General features: G+C 40.5%; 1 protein-coding gene across 1 annotated transcript in view; it reads left to right on the forward strand.

Annotated features, from left to right (window-relative positions):
* Positions 1 to 23093, forward strand: part of NRP1 (neuropilin 1) — a 195789-nt gene extending 172696 nt beyond the window's left edge. Inside the window, exons 12-17 of the mRNA XM_007942452.1 lie at positions 4410 to 4469; positions 11048 to 11185; positions 16419 to 16690; positions 17395 to 17491; positions 20669 to 20719; positions 22804 to 23093. Of these exons, the coding sequence (XP_007940643.1) occupies positions 4410 to 4469; positions 11048 to 11185; positions 16419 to 16690; positions 17395 to 17491; positions 20669 to 20719; positions 22804 to 23093 (908 nt within the window). The remainder of the gene's footprint in view (positions 1 to 4409; positions 4470 to 11047; positions 11186 to 16418; positions 16691 to 17394; positions 17492 to 20668; positions 20720 to 22803) is intronic.
* Positions 23094 to 23399: the final 306 nt, after the last annotated feature.

The following is a 23399-nucleotide window of genomic DNA, read 5'->3' on the forward strand; positions in this document are numbered from 1 at the left end:
CCCCATCACACATCCGTAGTGAAATTCCTCATAAAAAGGAATGACTGCAGTAATCACAGTATACTCTTTTCAGTTACACTCTTGGGGAGGAGATTCTTTTCTTCATAAACTCTAAAGTGGTCAGTTAATATTGATTAGAAACAAAGCCTCAGATTTACTCCTCATATCAGAACAACCAACCTTCTCATTTTTGCATTAGTTCATGACTGAATCAATTGAAACTGAAGTCTTTGAATGAATTAGGGCAAGTATTTTAGCCTGGAGCAAATTGCGTATGGCAATGAGTTACAAACCACAGAAAATGAGTCATTTATAGTGGAAACATTGACAACCCTGTAAAAGTACAACGTTTGGCTTTATCTACAGAGTTTCAAATCATTTCTTGCGTAGATAAAAAAAGTTCACTCTAACTTTTTTTTTTTTTACATATTAAAAGAAATAAAACGAATTATCGTCTAGTTGAATCCAACTCAGGGAGATCCCATGTGTATTAGAGTAGAACTGGACTCCAGAGGATCGTCAATGGCCCACCAGCCACTCCTCAGAAGGAAGATGGGACAATCTACTTCCAAAGTGATACTGCTTTGGAAACCCAAGGAGAGGTCGCTATGAGTTGGGTCCGACTCGATGGCACATAACAACAACAATGATTGATTTTTAGAAAGGAGATTGACAGTGCTTTCCTCCTTTTACATATATTTAAAACAAACGAACAAACAAACTCACTGCCATCGAATCGCATTTGACTCATAGAGACCCCTCCTTGGGTTTCTGAGGAGGTATCTCTACAGAAATAGATTGGCCAGTCTTTCTTCCAAGGAGTGGCTGGTGGGTTTGAACCACCAGGCTCCTCCTTTTACATGTACCACAGCAAAAAAAAAAAAAAAAAAGAAGAAGAAGAAGAAGCTGCAGCAGTTATTTTCTCAAGCCAGCAAGTTTGTCTCAATAATTGTAAATTATTGTTGTTGTTGCATACCTTAGAGTCAATTTCAACTCATAGTGACCCCATGTGACAGAGTAGAACTGCCCATAGGGTTTTTTAGGCTGTAAACTTTACAGAAGCAGATTACTGGATCTTTTCCCCGCATAGCTACTGAGTGGGTTTAAACCACCAACCTTTTGGTTCACAGCCGAGTGCTTAACCAACCATTGCACCTCAAGGGCTCCTTCAATAATTCTATAAATACATCTGTATTTTAAGACCCTCTGGGGGTGTTGATAATGGCACCATGAAGTAGAAGTGATTTTAGAAGACATTCTCATGGTTCTTATTCATTTATTGCACTAAAGACAATTTGTCCTTTTTAAAAAATGTATTGTGGTTTATGAAGCTATTCTGTTCTGAAGAAGGATGTGCTCTTATGTAAATGTTTGTAAGGAACAAAAGCTTCACTTAAGCCAGGTGCTTCTTTACATCTGAATGACACGCCTGCTGTTGCTAACACAGAAGGAGCTCTGGTGGCACTATGTGTAAGGCATTTGACTGCTAACCAGAAGGTTGGTGGTTCAAACCCACCAGCTGCTCCACAGGAGGAAGATGAGGCAATTTACTTCCATAAAGATTTACAGCCTTGGAAGCCCAGTGGGACTCACTATGAGTCGGAATCTATTCGATGGCAGTGGGTTTGGTTTGGTATTGCTCACACAAAACTGTGTTCTCTCTGCTCATTCTGTCACAGGCTTTACTGTTAGATCTGCAAACTTTGGCTGTTCTATAGTATAAGAAACCAAACCAAGAGCATTCACGCTTTAACCTTGATTGGTGGGAACATGGCAGTTGGGTTCAGTGCTCTCTTTAGCAGTTTTTAGTTCTTTAACACAGATGGTGTTGATTTAATTTCTCCTCCTGGGGTGACCTATTTGTACATAAATGGGAGAAGTATTGTAGCAAAATGTTTGGTACTTACAAAGAACAATTCCAAATTCCAGGTAAACTGCACCAAATGCATAGAAATTAGGAGAGATTTTGTTCTCCTATACTTGCCAAGGTGAAAATTCACCCCTGAAGTTACTCATTTGCAAATGCCTTTGAAGTCCTTGGAAAATACAATTGGCTTCAAAGGCACCGGGAGGCCAAATTTTACTTTGGAGCTATGTGTACCCAACAGCAGAATTTGGCGTCCAACCTCTAACAAAAACTGATAATGCATATCAGTTTTAAAAAGCGAATTTTCACCTTGAGTCTTTCTTCGTATTAGGCCACTGGAAACAGAATGCTAATGTATTCTGGCCTCCCTCCAATTCTGCTATTATGGATTCACCTTCTTAACCCATAATATATATAATTCCTTCTTTCTAGTGCCTGCCTCATTGAGGCCAGGCACATATGTAGCCACTCATCCAGCACATTTACTGGGAATGCAGGTATAACATGACTTGATGCTGTAGCTGATGAGCTCAGAAATCTCAAGATCATTCCAAGGGCATGATTTTTATGGCTTTTTCATTTGCGATCTGGATATGTAGCGTGATTTCTTGTCTGTGAGAGCTGCAAGTATAAGACTGGCCAGGATAAAGACCATCACGATTCTTTATTGGATGATACCGTCAGAAAGTATACAGTTACAGCACCTTAGAACAACCTCCAGAATCTCCGTGATTATCTTGGGCCCACCACATACTTTATCCTGAATCTGCTCAGTACTGTATCTCTTGGGATAATATCTTACCTTAGGCCATGAGCTACACTGTAGACACACATAAGGAGAAATGGCTTTTGTAAACTCTGGTGGTATAGTACCTGAGGCATTTGACTACTAACCAGAAGGCTGACAGTTCAAACCCAACAGCCACTCCTCGGAAGGAAGGTTGGGGCAATCTACTTCTGTAGTGATACCGCCTCAGAAATCCAAGGAGGGGTCGCTATGAGTCAGATCTGACTCAACAGCAGTGAGTTTGGTTTGGTAAAAGAAAGAAGCATCAAATCCATGTTTCCCATATTTAGCAGATTAAAAACCTTGGGTGAAATCTTTAAAAAAGACAGATTTCAAGGTCTTATCCCTAGAAATCCTGATTCTCAGTTAGGTGTGATGAAGGTAAGTGGAAAGATACATAGATAGATAGCTGCCATCCAGTCAACTCCAATTCATAGCAACCTTATGTCTAACAGAAAGAAATATTGCCCAGTCCTGCATCATCCTCACAAATGCCAATCTGTACAGGTCCATCACTACAGCTATTGTGCCAATCTGTTTCACCAAGCGTCTCCCACACCCTTGATAGACCTCTGCTTCACCCAACATGATGTCCTCCTCCAGCAATTGATGTCACTTGATAAAGTGTTCTAAGAAAGCTAGTTGAACAAATGTTCTGTTGTGAACCGTTAGGTTTTTATTGGCTAGTTTTCAGAGGTAGACCATCATGTCTTTCTTCCTAGTCCATATTCGTCTGAGTACTCCACTAAAACCTGTCCACCATGTGTGACTCTGCTGGTATTTGAAATACTGATGGCATAGCTTCCAGCATTATGGCAACATGGAAGCCTCCGCAGTACAACAAACTGACAGACAAGTGGTGGGGTAGATGTATAGAAATCTGTCATTGTACAACAAGCGTTCAGGTAATTCTCATGATTAGGCACATTTGAGAGTACCACTTTAAAACACAACTGTAATGATAAGAGTGAAAAATGGAAAAGCTGAAACACAGAGGAAAAGAGGGTCAAGCAACATCTCAACTCAGTTACTGCCTGTCCCCTGATTGGGAATTCCAAAATGTACCCACACTGATTGAAAGTTTAGTGTTCCACTTGCTATTTTTTCAATCTTACAGTTTCTTGGGATGATGACGAAATATTTCACCTCTTCCCCTTTTCCTGCTGCCTCCTGCAGTTTCTCCAAACCACACACTGGGCAGAATATTTGTACTTGGGAAAAACAAACAACTACAGCAACATTAAAAAAAAAAAAAAAATGGAACCACTGTTATTCACTTTAAACATTCAGTTTTGAAATAGATTGTAGAGTCTAGCTTGCAACTCCCCCGAAGGCACACATCTGAAACCTTGGAAAATTATTTGAAGCTTAGAGGTCTAGGTCAAGTTTAATACCCAAGTCACTGAGGACATTCAGAGTCTTTTGCTTTATGCTATTGGAGTTGTGTGCCAGGCTTAGACTGGGAATCAGTGAATGCCCTTGTAACAAATCTCAAACTCTCCATGCCTCCTGGATGCTGGATGCTTTAGAAGAAATGTGTTGGGTTAAAAAAAAAACAAAACAGTGGCTAACTTGAATTTGATACTTGTGGTAAGTAAAATTTGAGTAAAATAACTACAAGAGCTGGAATTAAAGAAACTTTTCTATGGAAAATCTTTGCTTCTAATAGATGTATGTAGCCTACAAAATGTCTGCATTATAAATTACCAGGCTTCCTTTTTCTCATTTTTGTATGTTCTTGTTTTTGTTTTTCAGGAGGTACCACTGTGCTGACTACAGAAAAGCCAACAGTAATAGACAGCACAATGCAATCAGGTATCAAATTAGATATAAAATTTGGTTGATTCTATGTGTGCGCCCCAGCAAAAAAAAAAAAAAAAAAAAGTGCATTGCTGTATTTCTTGATTTTCAATTTCCCTGAATGTCCTAGAAGGAGAGATGCCACGCAGCATCTGGTCTCCAAGCATGAGCCATAAATATTTCTTTTCTTTCATCCACATGTATATGCAGCAGGGAGTGAGATTTCCTTCCCCATCAGTAATTGCCAAATGGTGACAATCCCAGCTCGCGACTGAAGAAACCGAGTAACATACTTTGTTTAAATGCAGCACATCTAGGACATGGACTGTGTTTGCAAACTAAAGGAGAAGGAAATCTCACAGGCAGCAGCCTGACTATTTATTTTCATCACAATTCTGCAGCACCGAGACAGGCAAAGTTTGTCAGTTTTGCCTGCCACAGAGCTGGCAGTTTTACAAGAGCTTTTCCAGTGGGCAGGCCATGAAATGGGGTTCAGGAAACCATGGCTGTAATTGTCCATGGGGCGAGGAGCCCTCTCAGGAACAGCACCTCCTCGTCCTTTTATTAATAGAAAAGTGTAATGATGTTTAAAGTCCGTTTGCCATGTACCAGAGGCCAGCCACAGTTAAATGTTGGCCTCTCTCTCTCTTTTGTTTTTTGTTAGTGTTCTGTGAAATTCCTCCCCGCAGACACACACGAAGGGAAACAGTCAGTATAAGCAATCAGAAGTTTTAAATACTTTAAAGTTAATCATTAGAGTAAGGTGAACAGGTCAGTTTTCCTGCTTCTCCCATTTCCTTTATTGAAGCACACTCAGGCTTGGCCTCCACAGTCATTTATTAATGGGGCTTGTGGTGTATATCAATGTTTCCTCAACAGAATGACACTACCCAGCTAGGCTGAAAGTAGAAAGAACGGCTCTAATTAGTATGCTTCCTTAAAGGACACTGTCACTGTTGACCTGATTAAACTGCAAAACAAACTTCTCTTCAGCTGAACTTAACCCCAAGTCTCCCTGTGGTATGCTCAGGTTGACATGATTCCTGCCAACACTAAGTTCAAACACCCCTAAATGCCAAAAAAATTAAATTGAAGAATAATCAGCTAAGTTCTGAAAATTCTATAGCCCTACACACATCTTTCTAAATTATATGAGAGATCATGTGACCCCTTGTATAGCTGAAGCTACCTTGTGAGTGAAAGGGCAATGGTGGTCGGGTGGTAGAATTCTCGCCTTCCACATGGAAGATGGGGTTTTGATGCCCAGCCAACATCCTGCGTGCACAGCCACCATATTGCTTTGATATTGAGCAGGTTTCAGCAGAGCTTCTACACTAAGGCAGACTAGCCAGATAGGCTTGGTGATCTGCTTCTGACAACAGTCCGATCTGCAACTGATTATGTGGATAGAACAGGACCCAGCAGTGTTTCATTCCATTGTGCACAGGGTCAACTTGGACCAGGGACCAAGCCCATGGCAGCTACAACAACCTCCTGAGTGGAGCTCAACCTCAAGTTGCCTATATTCCCTGGTAGTTCTTTGCCCTCAGGGTGGTTTCATGTAGAGAAAGGATAACTGCCAGCTGGCTCTCTATAATCCTTTGTAATAGGAAAGAGGGGTGAGATGAATAAATGAAGTTCTGATAATGTACCAAACATTTTAACTGTTGTCAGAGCATCTTCTCTTGCCAGAGAGTTGCTTAAAGCCACAAAGAAGTTGCCAGCTAACTTGTTTTATCTCCTCTCTTCTCCTTGCCTATTGAGCTAGAGAGCATTAAAAAATAAAATAAAAAGTGAACAACAGCTGTGGGGAAAATGGAAACATATAGACTCTAGAGAATTCTCCCCTGAATGTTGGGCAGGGTAGGAGTGACTTTGGGAACGTATTTGATTTGGGTATATGCTGAAGGTCATCAATCTGATGGCTTCAGAGAGGAACTTCAGGGCCAGTTTAGTCATCTGACAGGGTCTGCTGTGGTCAGAGAGCAGGTACACAAATCAGAAACCACTAAGACCCACTTCCACTACCACCTGCATAGATTCAGCTCAAACCACATGGCTTACTGAGAAGGGTGGTCTGGTTTGGTTTGAATTCCACAATCAGCAGAGTCTTTTACAAATCAACTTGGTTTCCTAACAGTTTTTCCGTTGTGTGAGTCATGAATCTGGGCTCCAAGCCTTTAATTGTGGGCATTAGTTTGTTTGACCTTCTTGGGAGGAATTTTGTTCACTCTTGTCTCCCAGCTAAGCCAATGCCCAGACCCTGCTTGAGGACCTGAGTGGGCATGGAGTTCAGAGGCCAGGTCTCAAAAACAAACCAACCAACCAGTTGTCATGGAGTTGGTTTTGACTCGTGGCCACCCTGTGTGTCAGAATAACACTGGGCTCCATAGGGCTTTTGATGGCTGTTTTTGGAAGCAGGCTGTCAGTACTTTCTTCCAAGGCACCTCTGGGTGGACTTGAACCCCCAACCTTGTGGTTAGCAGTGAGTACGTTAACTGTTTACACAACCTCAGAGGTGGGATTCATCTAATTGATACTTTATAATCCACACTGCTCTTCAGGTTTCTAATTCTTGAGGCATTTTTCCCAGCAGCAGCAAATCAGACTCCTACACCTTCATCATCACCCAATCTTACTGAAGCCCGATAGACTCAAGCAGAGCCTTAAGATTTCATTTTGAGGATTTTTATCAATATATTAAACTCAGTGGGTATATAATAGTCATATACTGTCTAGTTTATAATCAGATGCATAAAAGCCTATTAATGCACTGCCAGGAACTGATGAGAACCCTGCGTTTTTAATATGGTTCTCCCTTGCCAGGCCTTTTACTCTCTGCTGATCTTCAAACATTTCTATAGCCGCCCAGAGTGTGTTCATAACCTAAGATTACATAGGCCTAAGCACCTCCACTTGTTTAAACTGAGAGACCAGCCTATTAGAAAGGGAGTTAACATACTCAGTAGAAGTTTTGAATACCAGATTTAAAAATTAAATCCTTCTGCATATATAGTGTAAATGATTCAACCGTGAGGACGATAGGTTCAAGACGCACAGCTGGTTCTTGCTCACAGAGACTATAAATTTGTTTTAAGTTCAGAATATTGTTTCCTGCTATTTTTAAGAGTCAAGAAGGGATTTAACCAGATTATTCCCATTGAATTTAATGAGACTTGTGCAGCCACAAGGCCTAGGGAATATTTTGAAGATTTAAAGGTCAACAGTCCTATATATGTCTTTCATTAATTTTGTTTGTTTCTATTCCTTTTTCTTTTCCATTTTCTCTTTTCTTCACTTTCTTCTTAAATTTCTTTCTTAATTTTTCATGGGTAATTTTGTGTGTTTAATTGCCTTTCAAGCCCGACTGGAATTTTCAACATCAGGTCACTCACTCCATACTCCTCCCCCAACAAAATGCATTTAAAAAAAAAAATTCTTTTAAATAAATAAGTTGTCATAAATTATGTGATCAGACATGAAAAGGTAGAGGGGTGGCAAAATACAGAGAGTTAGAACAGTTGTCCTTGTCAAATTCATGGGATTGGGAAAGATATTGGAAGGCTGACTACAGGCAGGAGAAATGCCTAGGACAGTCTTTCAGCCAAAACCATCTCATGTCTCAGTCATTATGAAAATATTGAAGGTGAAGGGTGTTAGGAGATTATCAGAATATTAACAGCCAAAAATAATGGACTATGTAAGGAGTTCTGGTGGCACAGTGCCTAAGGCATTTGACTGCTAATCAGAAGGTTGGCATTTCAAACCCACCAACCGCTCCACAGAAGGAAGATGAGGCAATTTACTTCCTTAAAGATTTACCACCACTTGGAAACCCAATGGGGGTCACTATAGGTTTTTTCTTTTTTTGGTAGTTTTCACTACTATGCAATAAATGTAATATATTCACGAGGTGAATAAAACCAGAAATATGTGTATTGTTATGGCTTGCTGCCCTCTTGTATGTGTCTTATAAAGTATATTTGAAGAGAAAAAAACAAAACCACACACATTAACATTTTCCCAGTATTAGCATTTTCTAATGAGATTAGGCAACAATACTTTCCAGTGTCTTGGGTGGGTGACATCCAAGGTCACTCAGCCATTTAGTCAGTGTTCAGTTGGCTGTACTTCATCTGCATAATTCAATCTTCTTGTGCAAAAGTGTGTAAATTTTGGAGTGGGTTCTCATGCTTTAAAAAGTCCTATTTCATGGTTATGATAGACTAGACATAAAATATATCCCTCCAATGACACTACAGCTGTGAAATATAGCCCTTTCCTACTAACTGAAAGTGCTTACATTATGTACGTCAACTGCCTTAGTAGTTTACTTTCCCAAACTGGCCATGTCCTCCCTTTGAGAGGTCATGTTGGCATTAGAGGGAAGAATTCATCCAGCTCTATTTTGACAATTCATATAGACTCTGGTGGCATAAAGCCTAAGGCATTTGACAGCTAACCAGAAAGCTGGGGGTTCAAACCTACCAGCCACTCTTAAGAAGGAAGGTTGGCAATTTGATTGGGCAATCTAGTTCCTAGTGATACTGCCTCAAAAACCCAAGGAGGGGTTATTATGAGTGGAGTCCGACTCCACGGCAGTGAGTTTGGTTTTATTTTTTTATGGTAAGTTCTTTCCAGAATTTGACATTATACATGAAGAGAAGAAATTCATCCTTCTCCATTTAATACACAGTTTCATTAAAATTCCAAACGCCATTGTTAAAGCCAGAGAATAGGGGTAGAGGTGGGGTTCAGAAGAGAAAGCAAACTACTTTGTGTTAAACACTTGGGTAAAGTTAAAGAAAAGCCTCAAACAAGATAGGATCTCAGCCTGACCTTAATCCGGTATATAATGCCAGACTTCCCTTGTTGTGCAAGGAGCTTGTTTTGAGGTTTATTTTTAAGTTCAATCGGCTAGACGCCCTCGGTGCCTTTCCTCGTTCCGTCTCAATACTGCCATCTTGTGGATTGCCTAAGATCAATGAGAAGCAATGACTCCTTGATTAAAGAAAACTACTGATTTATTTTAGCATAGTGGCTAAGACACTTGCCTGCTAACCAGACGGCTGGCGGTTCAAACCCACCAGCCACTCCTTGGAAGGAAGGTTGGGCAATCCTACTTCCGTAGTGATACTGCCTCGGAAACCCAAAGAGGGGTCACTATGAGTCAGGGCTGACTCAACGGCACATAACAACAACAACAACAACTGATTTATTTTATAATGGGAAGACGGAAGAGAGGTGTGGGACAGCCAGAATCATGACAATTTTATCTTTAGAATTATTTTTATTGTTATTTTATAGCTTAAGTTCACCCAAAGAATGCCAAATGTTGACGACTTGGATTTTCCCATGCCTTAAAAAGATGAGCTGTTTTCAAAGTGGTTAAGTAACAACTAAGGCTATTGATTAAAGAAAACACTATGGTCAAACAACACCTAGTAGAAGACATGAGAAAACTCATTCCTGGGAATCCATTCATGCTGTCTTTTCAGACTTCAAAGGGCACATTTGAAACTTGAGGAAGAAGGGGGAAAGATAGCTATTTAAATATGTGTATAGCTCTGGTGGCCTAGTACCTAAGGCATTTCACTGTTAATCAGAAGACTGGTGGTTCAAACCCACCAGCCACTCCTCGGAAGGAAGGTTGGGCAATCTACTTCCATAGTGATATTGCCTCAGAAACCCAAGGAGGGATATTGCCTCAGAAACCCAAGGAGGGGTTGCTGTGAGTCGGATCTGACTGGATGGCAGTTTGTTTTTTAGTTTATGTCTTTAATGGCCTTCCTTCCATTGAGGTTTTAAGTAGGGCTAGCAATTTACATGCAAATTTTAAAATTTGTGAGGAAAGCATATACCAAAACCAAACACTGCCATCCAGTCATCTCCACTCACAGTGACACCCCTTCCCTCCCCACCCCGGGTTTCCAAGGTGTAAATCTTGACAGAAGTGGATTGCCCCATCTTCCTTCCATGGAGTGGCTGGTGGGTTTGAACCACCAACTTTCTGGTTAGCGGTCAGATGCTTTGGCACTATGCCACCATACTTACGTTAAAATAATTGACCTGATGTGAAGCACAGAAGGAAAAAAAACAAATCCTAAAGAGAATGTTTCAGAGATTTCTACCCTGACACCCAAAAGCATAAGATGGTGTGGCAAGAATGAGACACAAAGTCAAGTCACATTTCTAGACTTTAGAGGTTGAGAGCTCAATCCTAAGATTTGTTTCTTTGGTAGATAGCAATTTGTCTGATTCATCCTCAAGAATAAAGTATCTCTGATATTAAGTATGCTCTTGAAAGTAACCTTCCTGGAAATTTTATGAAAAACCGATTTGATGGGCAGTCTGTAATCTTTTTAAAGCTGGATTTAACAGGGGGGAAAAAAAAGTCTAATGTAATTTTGCTAACATCTTGACATCTCCACACATCTTTTAAGTTTCCTGGCAATCCTGAATTTTGTGGCTGTCCCAGAATTTTTTAAAACAGAAGTTAAGTTGTATGAATGGTGATCTCTATGAAATAATTAAAGGCCTTTCTAACCCTGAATGATTCAATTTGTCTCCTTTTTCCCTTCCACCTACTGAAGAGTTTCCAACATATGGCCTCAACTGTGAATTTGGCTGGGGCTCTCACAAGACCTTCTGTCACTGGGAACATGACAATCACGTGCAACTCAAATGGAGTGTATTGACCAGCAAAACTGGCCCAATTCAGGATCACACAGGTAATGGGGAGCTCACTGTGGACCCTACTTTCTTTCCTTCTCATTAAATCAGAAAACGTTTTCCTAGGGAGAGTTTATTGGTGCCTGTGAATTCAGGGAGTTAGGAAAATTCCACAGAATTTTATTTTTATTTTCTGGAGTTACCAAGTCCCTAGTGCGTAAGGCATTTGACTGCTAACCAGAAGGCTGGCAGTTCAAACCCACCAGTCACTCCTGGGAAAGAAGATTAGTCAATCTATTCTGTAGTGATACCACCTTGGAAACCCAAGGAAGGGTTGCTATGAGTCAGATCCAACTCAATGGCAGTGAGGTTTTGTTTTGTTTTGTTTTGTTTTGTTTTTAAGATGGCCCAAATGGTTAAGCTGAAAGTGTGGTGGTTCAAACCCACCCAGAGGCACCTTAGAAAACAGGCCTGGTAGTGATCTACTTCTGAAAGATGACAGCCTCATAAACCCTATGGAGCAGTTCTGCTCTGCACATGGGGTCACCATGAATCAATCTACTCTACAGCAACTAACAACAACAACAAAAAAAACCCTCTCTTGAGTAGAGAGAGATACTAAGGGCAAGCAGTAGAGAGTGTTGATTTAATTTGGCCACTGATTTCCCTCTCTGAAAAAGAGCAAACTGGATTAGAATGTGTGAATCAACATTTGTTTTGTACTTTTTATCATGGAAAATTTCCAACATATTCAAAAGTTTCCAACATATTCAAAAGTAAACTAGTATACTAAACTCTATGTGCCTGTAACCCAGCTTGAACAATTATCAAATCACAGGAAGGCTTATTTTCTCCATATTATCCCACATTCCCCATCTCTGAATTATTTTGAAACAACTCCAAACATAGATTGTCATCTCATTTATTTTGTCAGCTAAGTAAGCAGTAAGTAAGCCTAATGCTTACTCTCTCTTGACCCTTTAAGTGGAGGTAGAATAAAGGTAGAGTGGGATTCTTATTCTTTAGGGGAAAATTTTTAATCTAGCCAATTTCCTCCAAGCAGGTGGAAACCTCAGCGCAGCCCAATTCACAACTCGTCCTACCTCTTGCCTTACTTTTTTTTTTTTTTTTTGTAACCTCACTTTCCTTCTAAGTAAGCTTTAAGGAGCTCTGGTGGTGCAGTGCCTAAGATATTTGACTGCTAACCAGAAGGTTGGCAGTTCAAACCCACCATCCACTCTGTGGAAGGAAGATAGGGCAATCTACTTCCGTAAAGGTTTACTGCCTCGAAAACCAATGGGTGTTGGTATGAGTCAGAATCGACTTGATGGCAGTGGGCCTGGTTTGGTTTTCCTTCTAAGATTTAACCCTATGTTCTAAAGCTGGGCATAGATGGGTTGGGAGACAGAGAGTGTTGACAACCATGCCAGGGAACTGTTTTCTCCACCCCAAAGCTATTTTCCTCCTAGTCATTTTGTCCCCCAACTTGAGATAAGGTATAAACAACTAGCAGTGTCCTACAAAATGCACACACACATACACAACAGACAAACAAACATCTAAACCACAAACTGCTAACCTACTCAGTGATATTTTCAGAGCACAGCTTACTCAAAAGAGCAGCTTCCCAAAGATACCCCAGAGGAACATTGGTGGATGCTAAGAAATCTCATTAAGCAAAGTTCTCCCCAAGCTGGCATTTGGGAAGACGGGGTCAGTGGGTCAATGGACGGGCAGAGGATACTTCATGCCTTTCTCATTTGGTTGCTCACTTTTTTTCCTTGTGAATATAACCATTAAATAGTTGAATAGGCCTCCTTCCACCACGGCTACCTCCTTGCCTAATGAGAATGACAAGGAAATTGGATAAAATTGGACTCCTTCAATTCTGAGACACTTTCAATTGAATCTTAAGACAAGCAGTTTTAGAAAACTTAAAATACTTTGACTGTAAATGGCACTGTACATATAAATGGCATCAAATTAACTAAATGCAATTAGTTGAAATGAAGGCAGTAATGGTGGAAAAATTGATGCAAAGTGAAGCAAAATGGCTCAGTAGGATCTGACATTCAAAGGAGGTTAAAAGCTATGTTAGCCAGAGACAAAAGCTAAAAGGCTTACAGAAGTAAAGTGCTAATTGAGAAAATGAAGACAGAGTTCCTGACCCAGAACTGTGATAAAACCCCTGAAAGGAAAAATATCAGTGCTTTATGTGTTGGGGTATCAGAAAAGTAGGGCTTGTCTTAAATTAACAGCTGAAAAGAAAAACTTACCACCCAGTTTTTACTTGGCTATCATGCCAGGCCTTTCCTTACTAGAAGTAGCCTTCTGCAACCCTGGCAAAAAACAATCAGACGCCTGCTTAGTGTGATGGGTGTGAGCCGAATACCACAAAGCCAGGAACTTGTTAATGTTAAATAAATCTAGATGAAAAAAAATCCATACACAGCACACATGCTTGTGCACACATGCACACACACATACACACACAATAACATTACATGTTATATATCACTTGTTTATATTTGAAACACCTTTGCCAATTGGATATCGAGGGTTTTGTCTTTTTTTTTTTTAATTCATTAACAATATATAAGTAAAATATTTTGCTATTCAATTTGAATTCATTTAAATGCATCCTGTTGGGCTTCTGCATTTGACCCTTAAGAATGAAGTTGTGTACCTCCTTACAGAAGATTCCTGAAATCCAGCATCTTTCATTTGTTCATTGAACACATGTTGTTTGAATAGACCCAATCTGTGGCTGCTGTCTTGGGCATTGGAGATGTAGGTATGAAGGAGGTTGTCCCTACCCTTGAGGAGCTCACAGTCTGGTTGTGGATGGGAAACTACTACAAAGCAGTGAGGAGGGTGTCCAATGCAGAGATGAGCATGATGGTAAAAGATAAGATAGGAGAGGTTTCTTAGGGCTACCCTAACAGACCACCACAAACCAGAAGGGCTACAACAGCGGAAATGTATCTTCTCACAGTTTTGGAGGCTGGAAGTCTGAAATCAAGGTGTCAGTAGGGCCATGCTCTCTTTGAAGGTTCTCAAGAAAAATCCTTCCTTGCTTCTTCCTAGGTTCTGGTTGTTTCTGGCAATCTTTGGCATTCCTCAACTTGTATGTAGATGCATCACTCCAGTTTCTGCCTCAGTGTTCACTTGGCCTTCTTTCTTCTGTGTCTCTTCTCCTCTTTTATAAAGATCCCACTCAGATGGGATTTAAACTCATCCTACTCTGCTATGACCTCATGTTAGCTGATAACATCTTCAAAGATCCTATTTTCAAACAAGGTCACATTCACAGAACCAGGGTAAGGACTTCACCGTATCTTTGGGGGAGCCACAATTCAGTCGATGACAGGAATGCTCAAAGAAACAGAAAAAGTAGTCCTGCATTAAGACAATCTAAACTGGGGCTTGAATAAGCTGAGGTAACTAGCTATGAAAGACAGAGTGCAGGGTACTGTGCTTTAGAGGTTTACAAGTGGTTTGATTGGGCAGAATCCCCATGGGAAGCATCTAGATGTGTTACAGGAGGTACATGGCCTTGGGTGCCATGTGAAGGAGGATGGTTGGCTGAGAGTGATGAGGACCCACTGAAGCACTCTAAGGAGAGGAGTGGCATAAGCAAAGTTTTAAAAGCCCACAATGGCAGCAAGGTGGAGGCCATGAAACACTTCTCAGGCAACCGTCTTCCCTTTTCCATGTCCACTTTTCATTCTCTTTACCAACCTATTCTCCAATGAGCCTAAACAAACCCAGAGGACTCGACAAATGTGTTTCCACTCTGCGGCATGTCCAACTTCAGTCTTTTCCCTTAAGAATAGGGAGGACAGAGGCAAGCCAGGTACATTTTTTTTTTTTTTTAACCTATCTGTCTTGGTGGACTGACACCCTACTCATCTCAATGAAATGGTACTGTCACACAAACAAGTGGCCTATACTTGGTAATTTTGGGGTGAAACAAACCCCAAAAGTGACTCAGTCTGCTCAATCATAGGCAAATACTTCACAAAGTCAGCATTGAATGTACTGCAAGGGCTGGGACTAATTTTAACTTTTTTTTTTTAATTATACCACTCATTTTTTAATTAAAAGTGTTATGTTAATTAAGAATCTCACGTATGCAGCCAGTTAAGAAAGCAGCCCGCTAACACATCCCACTTCCACATGGACCCTGGTGACATAAGCAGGCAGATACAAGGACATGCACATATGTGCACTGAAAACGTATCTCACAAATACACAAGCCTCTTGGGCAGCAAACAAAACATCGGCTGCCCATTGAGGCCAGAGCCTCAGATTCACACTTACATCAGGTGGGGTGTTAAAGGAGATGATTTCTATTTGCAGCACAAACAGTGAAACATGAGTTGTGTGTTTAGACCAGGTGGTGGCAGGAGGAAACATTCCCATTGGGGGTAATTAAAAGCAAAGCCAAGTAAGTTCTAGCAGCCCGGCAAGTGTCTATATTGTCAAAATGGCACATTCTGATGAGCCTCAAAAATGTGACCTTGCCTCTCCTTGAACCAGAAACCCACATCAAATAGGAGCAGGGCTCACAGTTGAGAATCAAGTTCTCAGGTGTGTTTAAGAATTTATAGGCCATTAAACAACCTAGGTGGGAAAAATCATTTGCCTTTATGGAGACAAAAAAAAAAAAAAAAAGATTGCTAGATTATTTGACAAAACTGCGGTTTTATTACCAAACAGATATAGTGACCGAAGTACCATCAGCCAGAGGGTCAGCTGCTCTGATGATCAATAAGAAAACATCTCAATTACTCCATTTAATGTTTGTGTTCAAATGGGTGGCATGGAAAGGCCCATGAATCTGCTTCTTAAAGTGGCATGGAAGTAGATCTTCCTCTTAGAGGAGTCATTTTCAGTCAGTTCTGTCCTTTCATTTGCTTGCAATGATGTTCAGGCAGACTTGAGTCATAGCCCATGTTCCCATGACAGTGCATTCTAAATAAAACCAAAAAAAAACCAAACCCACTCCCTTGACTATTCCAACTCATAGCGACTTATAGGTAGTATCCAAATTCATGTTGTTTTACCTTACGGGTTTTACCTAATCAAATGTCCATCCAGAGAGGCTTACAGTGAAGTTTCAGGTGCCAAAGGGGTTCCCAAACAACTCTGCTCCCCTCTCCACTGTGGGTTTGGGTTCTGGGTGCTAAGCTTGAGAGAGAAGTTTTGATAAGTGGAACTTGAAAGAAAAGCAACAAAGGAGTTGCACATGTGGCCATTCTTCCTAACACAGTCTTTTTGTCACAGCAGGAGATGGCAACTTCATCTATTCCCAAGCTGATGAGAACCAGAAGGGCAAAGTGGCTCGTCTTGTAAGCCCTGTGGTTTATTCCCAGAACTCAGCCCACTGCCTGACCTTCTGGTACCACATGTCTGGTTCCCACGTTGGCACGCTGAGGGTCAAGCTACGCTACCAGAAGCCAGATGAGTATGACCAGTTGGTCTGGATGGCCATTGGGCACCAAGGAGACCACTGGAAGGAAGGGCGTGTTTTGCTTCACAAGTCTCTGAAGCTTTATCAGGTATGACCCCTTACCTAGGTTGGGGAGGGCAAGTTGCTTCACTAAGGGAGTATTTTGCAAGTTATATAAATGTGATGGAACCTGGGTAGTACAAGCAGTTTGTGATATGCTGGTAACCTAAAGGTTGGTGGAGCAAAGCCACCCAGAGACTCCATGTAAGAAAAGGCCTATGGATCTGCTTCTATAAAGATTTCAGCCAACAAAATCCTATGGAGCAGTTCTACTCTGTAACATATGGGGTCTCCATGAGTCAGAGACTAACTCAGTGCAGGTAACAACGACAACAATGCAAATGTGATGGAATTATTTCAAAAATTATTTGAGTTGTTTCCTGAACCTGAGATACCGTTGCAGTGACAGTCATCTCGGTAGCATATTTCAGTCTCCTGGATTACAGGAAAAGAACCAATTTACTGAGAAGGAAGGGAAAACGCAACTTTACAATCTATTTCTGGGCTGTCACAATGGATCATGCCTTTTATTTGCTGCCTTTTCCAGCTTTAAATTTTGTATAATAAAAAGCAAGGACGAGAAGTTTTATGCCATCACCAGGCAGCAAATATTGATTGATGAGCAAAGTGTGTGCTTATGTGAAATCTCATGAATTTAATTTATATGCCATAGCTGGAGCTGAGCAAGCATTTGTAAACACTGCTATTTGGGACTTACGTTTAAACACTGTGGAAACGATTTCATTTTGTTAGGTGATTTTTGAGGGTGAAATCGGAAAAGGAAACCTTGGCGGGATTGCAGTCGATGATATTAGCATTAATAACCACATTTCACAAGAGGACTGTGCAAGTAAGTATGAGTTGGTGTTGAAACCAATGAAGCAATTGCCCAGGGCAAGAGTCTTTCTGTGTAATGGTCTTTGTCTTGCTCGTTTAGACATAGAATTTCTATGTTGGCTATAGGCATACGACATGAAATGCATATACCAATGCAACAGGGAATAAAATCAGGTCAATTTATCCTTAGCTACCCCATTGCCTAACCTAACCAGTTAATTAGATTGTCTGGTGGGTACCTACAAAACTATGTAAATAAAGTGGAGTTCAAAGATCATAGCAAAGAAGAGAGACTCACAATGTATTTAGCTACATATGACGCACCAGAAATTTTGATGAAAACTGGTAAGCTGAAACATCTGGGTTAATTCCAAATACCTGAATGTATAAGTGAAACAGCAGGCCTTTGAAAACTGATTGCAGTGAATTTAATGAAGGCTACATTGCTAGTGAATCATCCATAATTCCTGCTTTATTACAAGTAAGTAGATATTGCTGACTCTAAAAATAGTTTAAATGACCCAAAAGAGTAAATGGAATTCAGAGACTTTGCCTAGTATTTTCAGTTCCTATTGGTCTGATGCTATATGAATGAAAATCTGACATAAAAAAAAACAATTCATTTTCCCTAGTTCTTGGTATATAATTATAAATAGCACTACTAATGGCAATGTAATAGCACAGTAATTAGTCTTAAGCTCCATTTGCTACATTTAAACTTTTGTTATATATCAATATATAATAGGATACTTATTATAATAAAAAGGAATAAGCCTACTGGGCAAATTTAAGACTAAAGAAGCCTGTTGGTTATAATGGGTTTTTGGTCATTTCACCAACTTACAAAAAGCTTTTATGATACAATATATTGATCATATGCAGTCCTTGGGATCAGTTGATGAAATTGGGGAAAAAAATTCAGTGAATAAAACCCTGCTTCTTTTAAGGCATTTGGCTGCTAACCAAAAAGTTTGGTAGTTTGAACCCACCAACTGCTCCATGGGAGAAGATGAAGCAGTCTGTTTCCATAAAGATTTACAGCCTTGGAAACCCTATAGGGCAGTTCTATTCTGTCCTAAAGTGTCACTATGGGTTGGAATCAACTCGATGGCAATGGGTAGTGGGTGGTCTTTGTACCATATAAGGAAATCTGCTTAATGACACACTACTTAGAAAATTTTCACCAATAAATAAATACATAAGGCTTAATTTTTCATTTGCAGCTGTTGACAAATTACTCACATCCAAGCCTACCACCAAACTAAAAACCAAACTCATTGCTTTTGAGTCAGATCCAACTCATATGACCCCTACTTGGGTTCCCAAGGCAGTATCACTATGGAAGTAGATTGCCCAACCTTCCTTCCAAGGACTGGCTAATAGTTTGAACCACCAGCCTTATGGTTGGTAGTCAAGTGCCTTAGGCACTTCACCACCAGAGCTCCTATCCAAGCCTACAAGACTTGAAAATATATATTTCATATAGTTGCACTATGTATGTAATCCCATTGCATTCCTATTCCAAGGTAAGTGTAATGTGGTGATGGTTTTGGAATGTAAGATCAAACTCCACAAACAAAAACAAAGAAATAAAACTCAATTTAGTTCAACAAGTTTTAACTGACCACATACTATATATGCAAAGCAGCATGCCAGGTGCTACAGAGAATGAATGAATGGCTAAGATAGTTCTATGAGCATTTTTATTTCATGTGACTAATCTCTTTAGCGGTAATTGCTGCTAGCCATTGTTCTTGGAGCTTGTTAAAACATGGTATTTATGTTGTTGTACTAATAAAAAGATACTTAAAGTAATTGTATTCAACAATTCATCAAATACATTCTGGAATAGTTACTATCTATTACTATCTATTTATCCTCCATTCAGTCATACAGCAAATATTTATTGAAGCACCTATTATGTGCTAACACTTCTAAATGCTGGGCATATAGTAGTGAACAAAGTACTAAAAAAAAACTTACCCTAGTAGTGCAGTGCCTAAGGCACTTGACTGCTAACCAGAAGTCTGGTCGTTCAAACCCACCAGCCGCTCCTCAGAAGAAAAGTTGGGCAATCTATTTCTGTAGTGATACTGCCTCAGAAACCCAAGGAGGTATCACTATGAGTCAGGTCTGACTCGATGGCAAATAACAACAACAACAACAAGTAGCTCAGTAACGTAAGGATACTGGACTCTACTCCTTCCATAGCCTTTTTATATTTTTGTAAACACAGGACTCAATCTCTTACCTCAATGAGCTGGTATACCATATGTGAAGCCAAAGTAACACACATCAAACTTAGGAAGCAGTTGTCTACCAAGTGCAGGAAGCTAGCCATATGTACAACTTCACTTCTATTCCCTATTTTCACCACATTCCAGATGCCAAAATCCAAGTCTCTTCACCCTCCTCTTCTCCTAAAAGATACTCAAAGCTATTTGGATTGAGATCTGACACTTTAAAGGAAGTTTTTATGCTTCAAATCACCAATTTCAGAGTCATTTAATATTGCCTCCCTATTGCTCTATGAAAGGAACTTTGGTGGTACAGTGGTTAAATCATTTGCCTGCTAACCAAAAAAGTCGGTGGTTCAAACCCACCAGCCACTCCACAGGAGAAAGGTGATGCAGTCTGCCTATGTAAAGATGTATAGCCTTGGAAACTGTGTGACAGTTCTGCTCCGTCCTCTAGGGTCACCATGAGTCAGAATTGTCTCAATGGCAGAGGGTTGGTTTTTGGTTTGGATTGCTCTATGGCTATTTGGTAGGAGCTCTGGTAGCATAGTGCCTAAGGCACTTGACTGCTAACCAAAAGGCTGGCAGTTCAAACCCACCAGCCACTCCTCGGAAGGAAGGTTGGGCGATCCTACTTCCATAGTGATACTGCCTTGGAAACCCAAGGAGGGGTCGCTATGAGTCGGGGCTGACTCGACGGCAAATAACAACAACAACAACATGGTCTGATTATAGGGAAAACTTAAACAGAAGCCCAGCAGTCATGTGTATATGTGTATGTGAATGGTGTGTGTGTGGTATGTGTATGTGTGTGTGTGATGTGTGCGTAGTGTGTGGTGTGTGTATGTGTATGTGTATATGGTGTGTATTATGTATGCAGTATGTATGTGTGTGTGTGTGTGTGTAACTTCATGTAGTTTGTGTATAATCTTTCAATTTTGTTTGACTTGTAGAACCAGCAGACCTGGATAAAAAGCACCCAGAAAATAAAATTGATGAAGCAGGTACATTTGTCTTGATGACCAATTAAAAAAAAATCACTATAGCTTCTACTATGTTTATGAAGATGCTTTCTGAAACTTTAATACATTGGTACGTTAATTCAGTTCAAATAAAATGAACATCCATGCCCATGTCGAGTTGGGCCACAGGTTGGATTGTTGCACAGAATGCTTTCTCTTTCTCCAAAGTTGCCCTTAAGACTTTTGAGAGTCTCTGACAGGTTTGGCTTGTAAAAGCAGTTGATCCCTGGGAGAAGTGTCCTGGCCCTGATCCTTCCCTACTTGAGCCTAGAGGGGGGCTTAGAGGATAATCAAGTGAGACATTCTCATTTGACAACTATGGGAATTGAGAACTACTGAAGACAATGTGACTCACCCACTGATTTATGATGATGTTCATACTGTAATACACAACCAACCCCAATTCTTGTGTCTGATTGATGTCTAGAGATGATCTGTAAGGGACTGGAGCCCAATTTCTATGGCATCTGTTCTGCTTGATTGATCATTTTCCATCCTCATGTACTGGGACCCTGGTTTCATAATGATGATAATGACAATAGTAAGGATTGATTGACGGACTACTATATCCCAAGCATTTTCAATAATTGTCACAGCAGTCCTGTAAGGTTTATCTGTCCCCATTTTACAAGTGATAAGAATGAACCTCAGAGAGGTGGTTTGCCTACATACTAGTTAATTAAGTTGATAGTAGCATCATGTTTAGATAAATTCTAAAACAAGTGTTTTCACTGAACACTACTTTATGATAATATATAAGATGTTGCTTCAAAATTAGGCATTACCTAATATTATCCCCAGAGGTGCCCACCCCTCCCAGCTAACAGTTCTGGGTATTGGACAGCTGCGGCAGGTCATGCCACACCATGGCTATCATGGTGTATCAGCATTTGTTGCTATTTGAGATGTAATCCTCCTATTGCCAGATACAAACTTGATAGACTCAAATACGTAGGGCTTGATGCTATCAGTAATGTTAATACAGGGCTTATTTAGCTTAGCTACAAAGTCCACACTGACAGGTAAATTTTATTAGAGGTTGTTTTGAAACAATGCTTTGTCAAAGGAAAGAATATTAATGTGCCCCCATGACTTGTTTTCCCTTGTTTAGAGACTTGAATCTCATATTTGTAGTTTTCTTTGATGGGAATCTTTGTTGATCTAAATACCATTAAGTAAGCACCATGCATGTTGCACATAAAGTTTTAGTCCCATTTCTAGTACCAGGTGATTAGACTCAAAGCTCCCATGTTAATAATTTCTCATATTCCACTCTAAAGAAAACATTTCCCCAATGACCAAACTTCAGAACAGTATAACTGTCTCCAGTGAAACCACTAAGGCTGTGAAGATACTGATTATTAAATGTGCTCTATTCTGCACAGCCCAGACATGGTTTCCAGATTTGAGCCATCATCCATTTAAATGTCAGCTGCAAGCATTCACATGCTCTGAGAGAGCTCTTCTCTTTGAGTGAAACCAGTGTAGGCTTGGGGGGAAACAGTTGTTTGATTTGAAGATTGTACACGTGGGAGAACAAGCACATATGTAAAACAGTGCCCAGACCCTGGAAACTGCACCAAATACAAGCGCAGCACTGAAGGTCTCCATGTGTCTGGTTTTGGAATCAGACAAATGCACAAGAATGTTTACATGCCTCCCCTAGACACACGTGTGACTAAGCATCTTGCAAAGTTTAATGACCACATATCTGGCCCAGGACTATAAACACATTACAATCTAGCACAGATGGAGGGCTGCAGGAAATCTGAACGTGATTAGAAGATAGCCCTCACTGTTGAGCAAGAATTGGTATTTTTCACGTGCTAAACTATATGCAGAATCACAGCATCAACTTCCCAGCGCTCTCACTTCCCACACATCGATTCCCAACAGTGAGTCAAACATAAACCTTAGTGGCTCCAGGCGATGGGTAGCCAAGTAATCCACCACAATCTCTTGGGAGAGGACAGGCAGAAGTCATTAGTCCTGTTTTTTGTTTGTTTGTTTGTTTTCATCTGGCATGTTGGCAGTGCTTATGGAGCCAATTTTATTTCCCTCCTTAGGGAGCACGCCAGGATACAGGGGCACAGGAGAAGGTGACGAGAACATCTCAAGAAAGCCAGGCAACGTGTTGAAGACCTTGGACCCCATCCTCATCACAATCATTGCCATGAGCGCCCTGGGGGTTCTCCTGGGGGCTGTCTGTGGGGTTGTGCTGTACTGTGCCTGTTGGCACAACGGCATGTCTGAAAGAAACTTGTCTGCCCTGGAGAACTATAACTTTGAACTTGTAGATGGTGTGAAGTTGAAAAAAGACAAACTGAATACACAGAGTACTTACTCGGAGGCATGAAGGCAGGTAGAGATGAAAAGACGAGTGGGAGAATTGAAGTGGAAAGACTGAACTTGATCATGCTGGGGAACTGTGGATCTTCTCTTACTGTACAAGCTGGGAAGTGCGTTGAGGACGCTGAGCCAGGCTTTTCTCAGGAGCTTCAATGAGTATAGCCGACAGACATGAACAAGTGAGCTGTGTTAACAATCGGAATCATGTATAGTCAGCTTTTTTTCTGTTGGTTTCAATAGAATAATCAGATGCTGGTGTTGAGACCAAGTATGATTGACTTAATGATTCATTTTTCAACTCCCCTTTCCCCTT

This window comes from Orycteropus afer, unplaced genomic scaffold, assembly GCF_000298275.1.
Source record: "Orycteropus afer afer isolate SDZICR_OR568_19922 unplaced genomic scaffold, OryAfe1.0 scaffold00090, whole genome shotgun sequence".
NCBI classification, from domain to species: Eukaryota; Metazoa; Chordata; class Mammalia; order Tubulidentata; family Orycteropodidae; genus Orycteropus; species Orycteropus afer.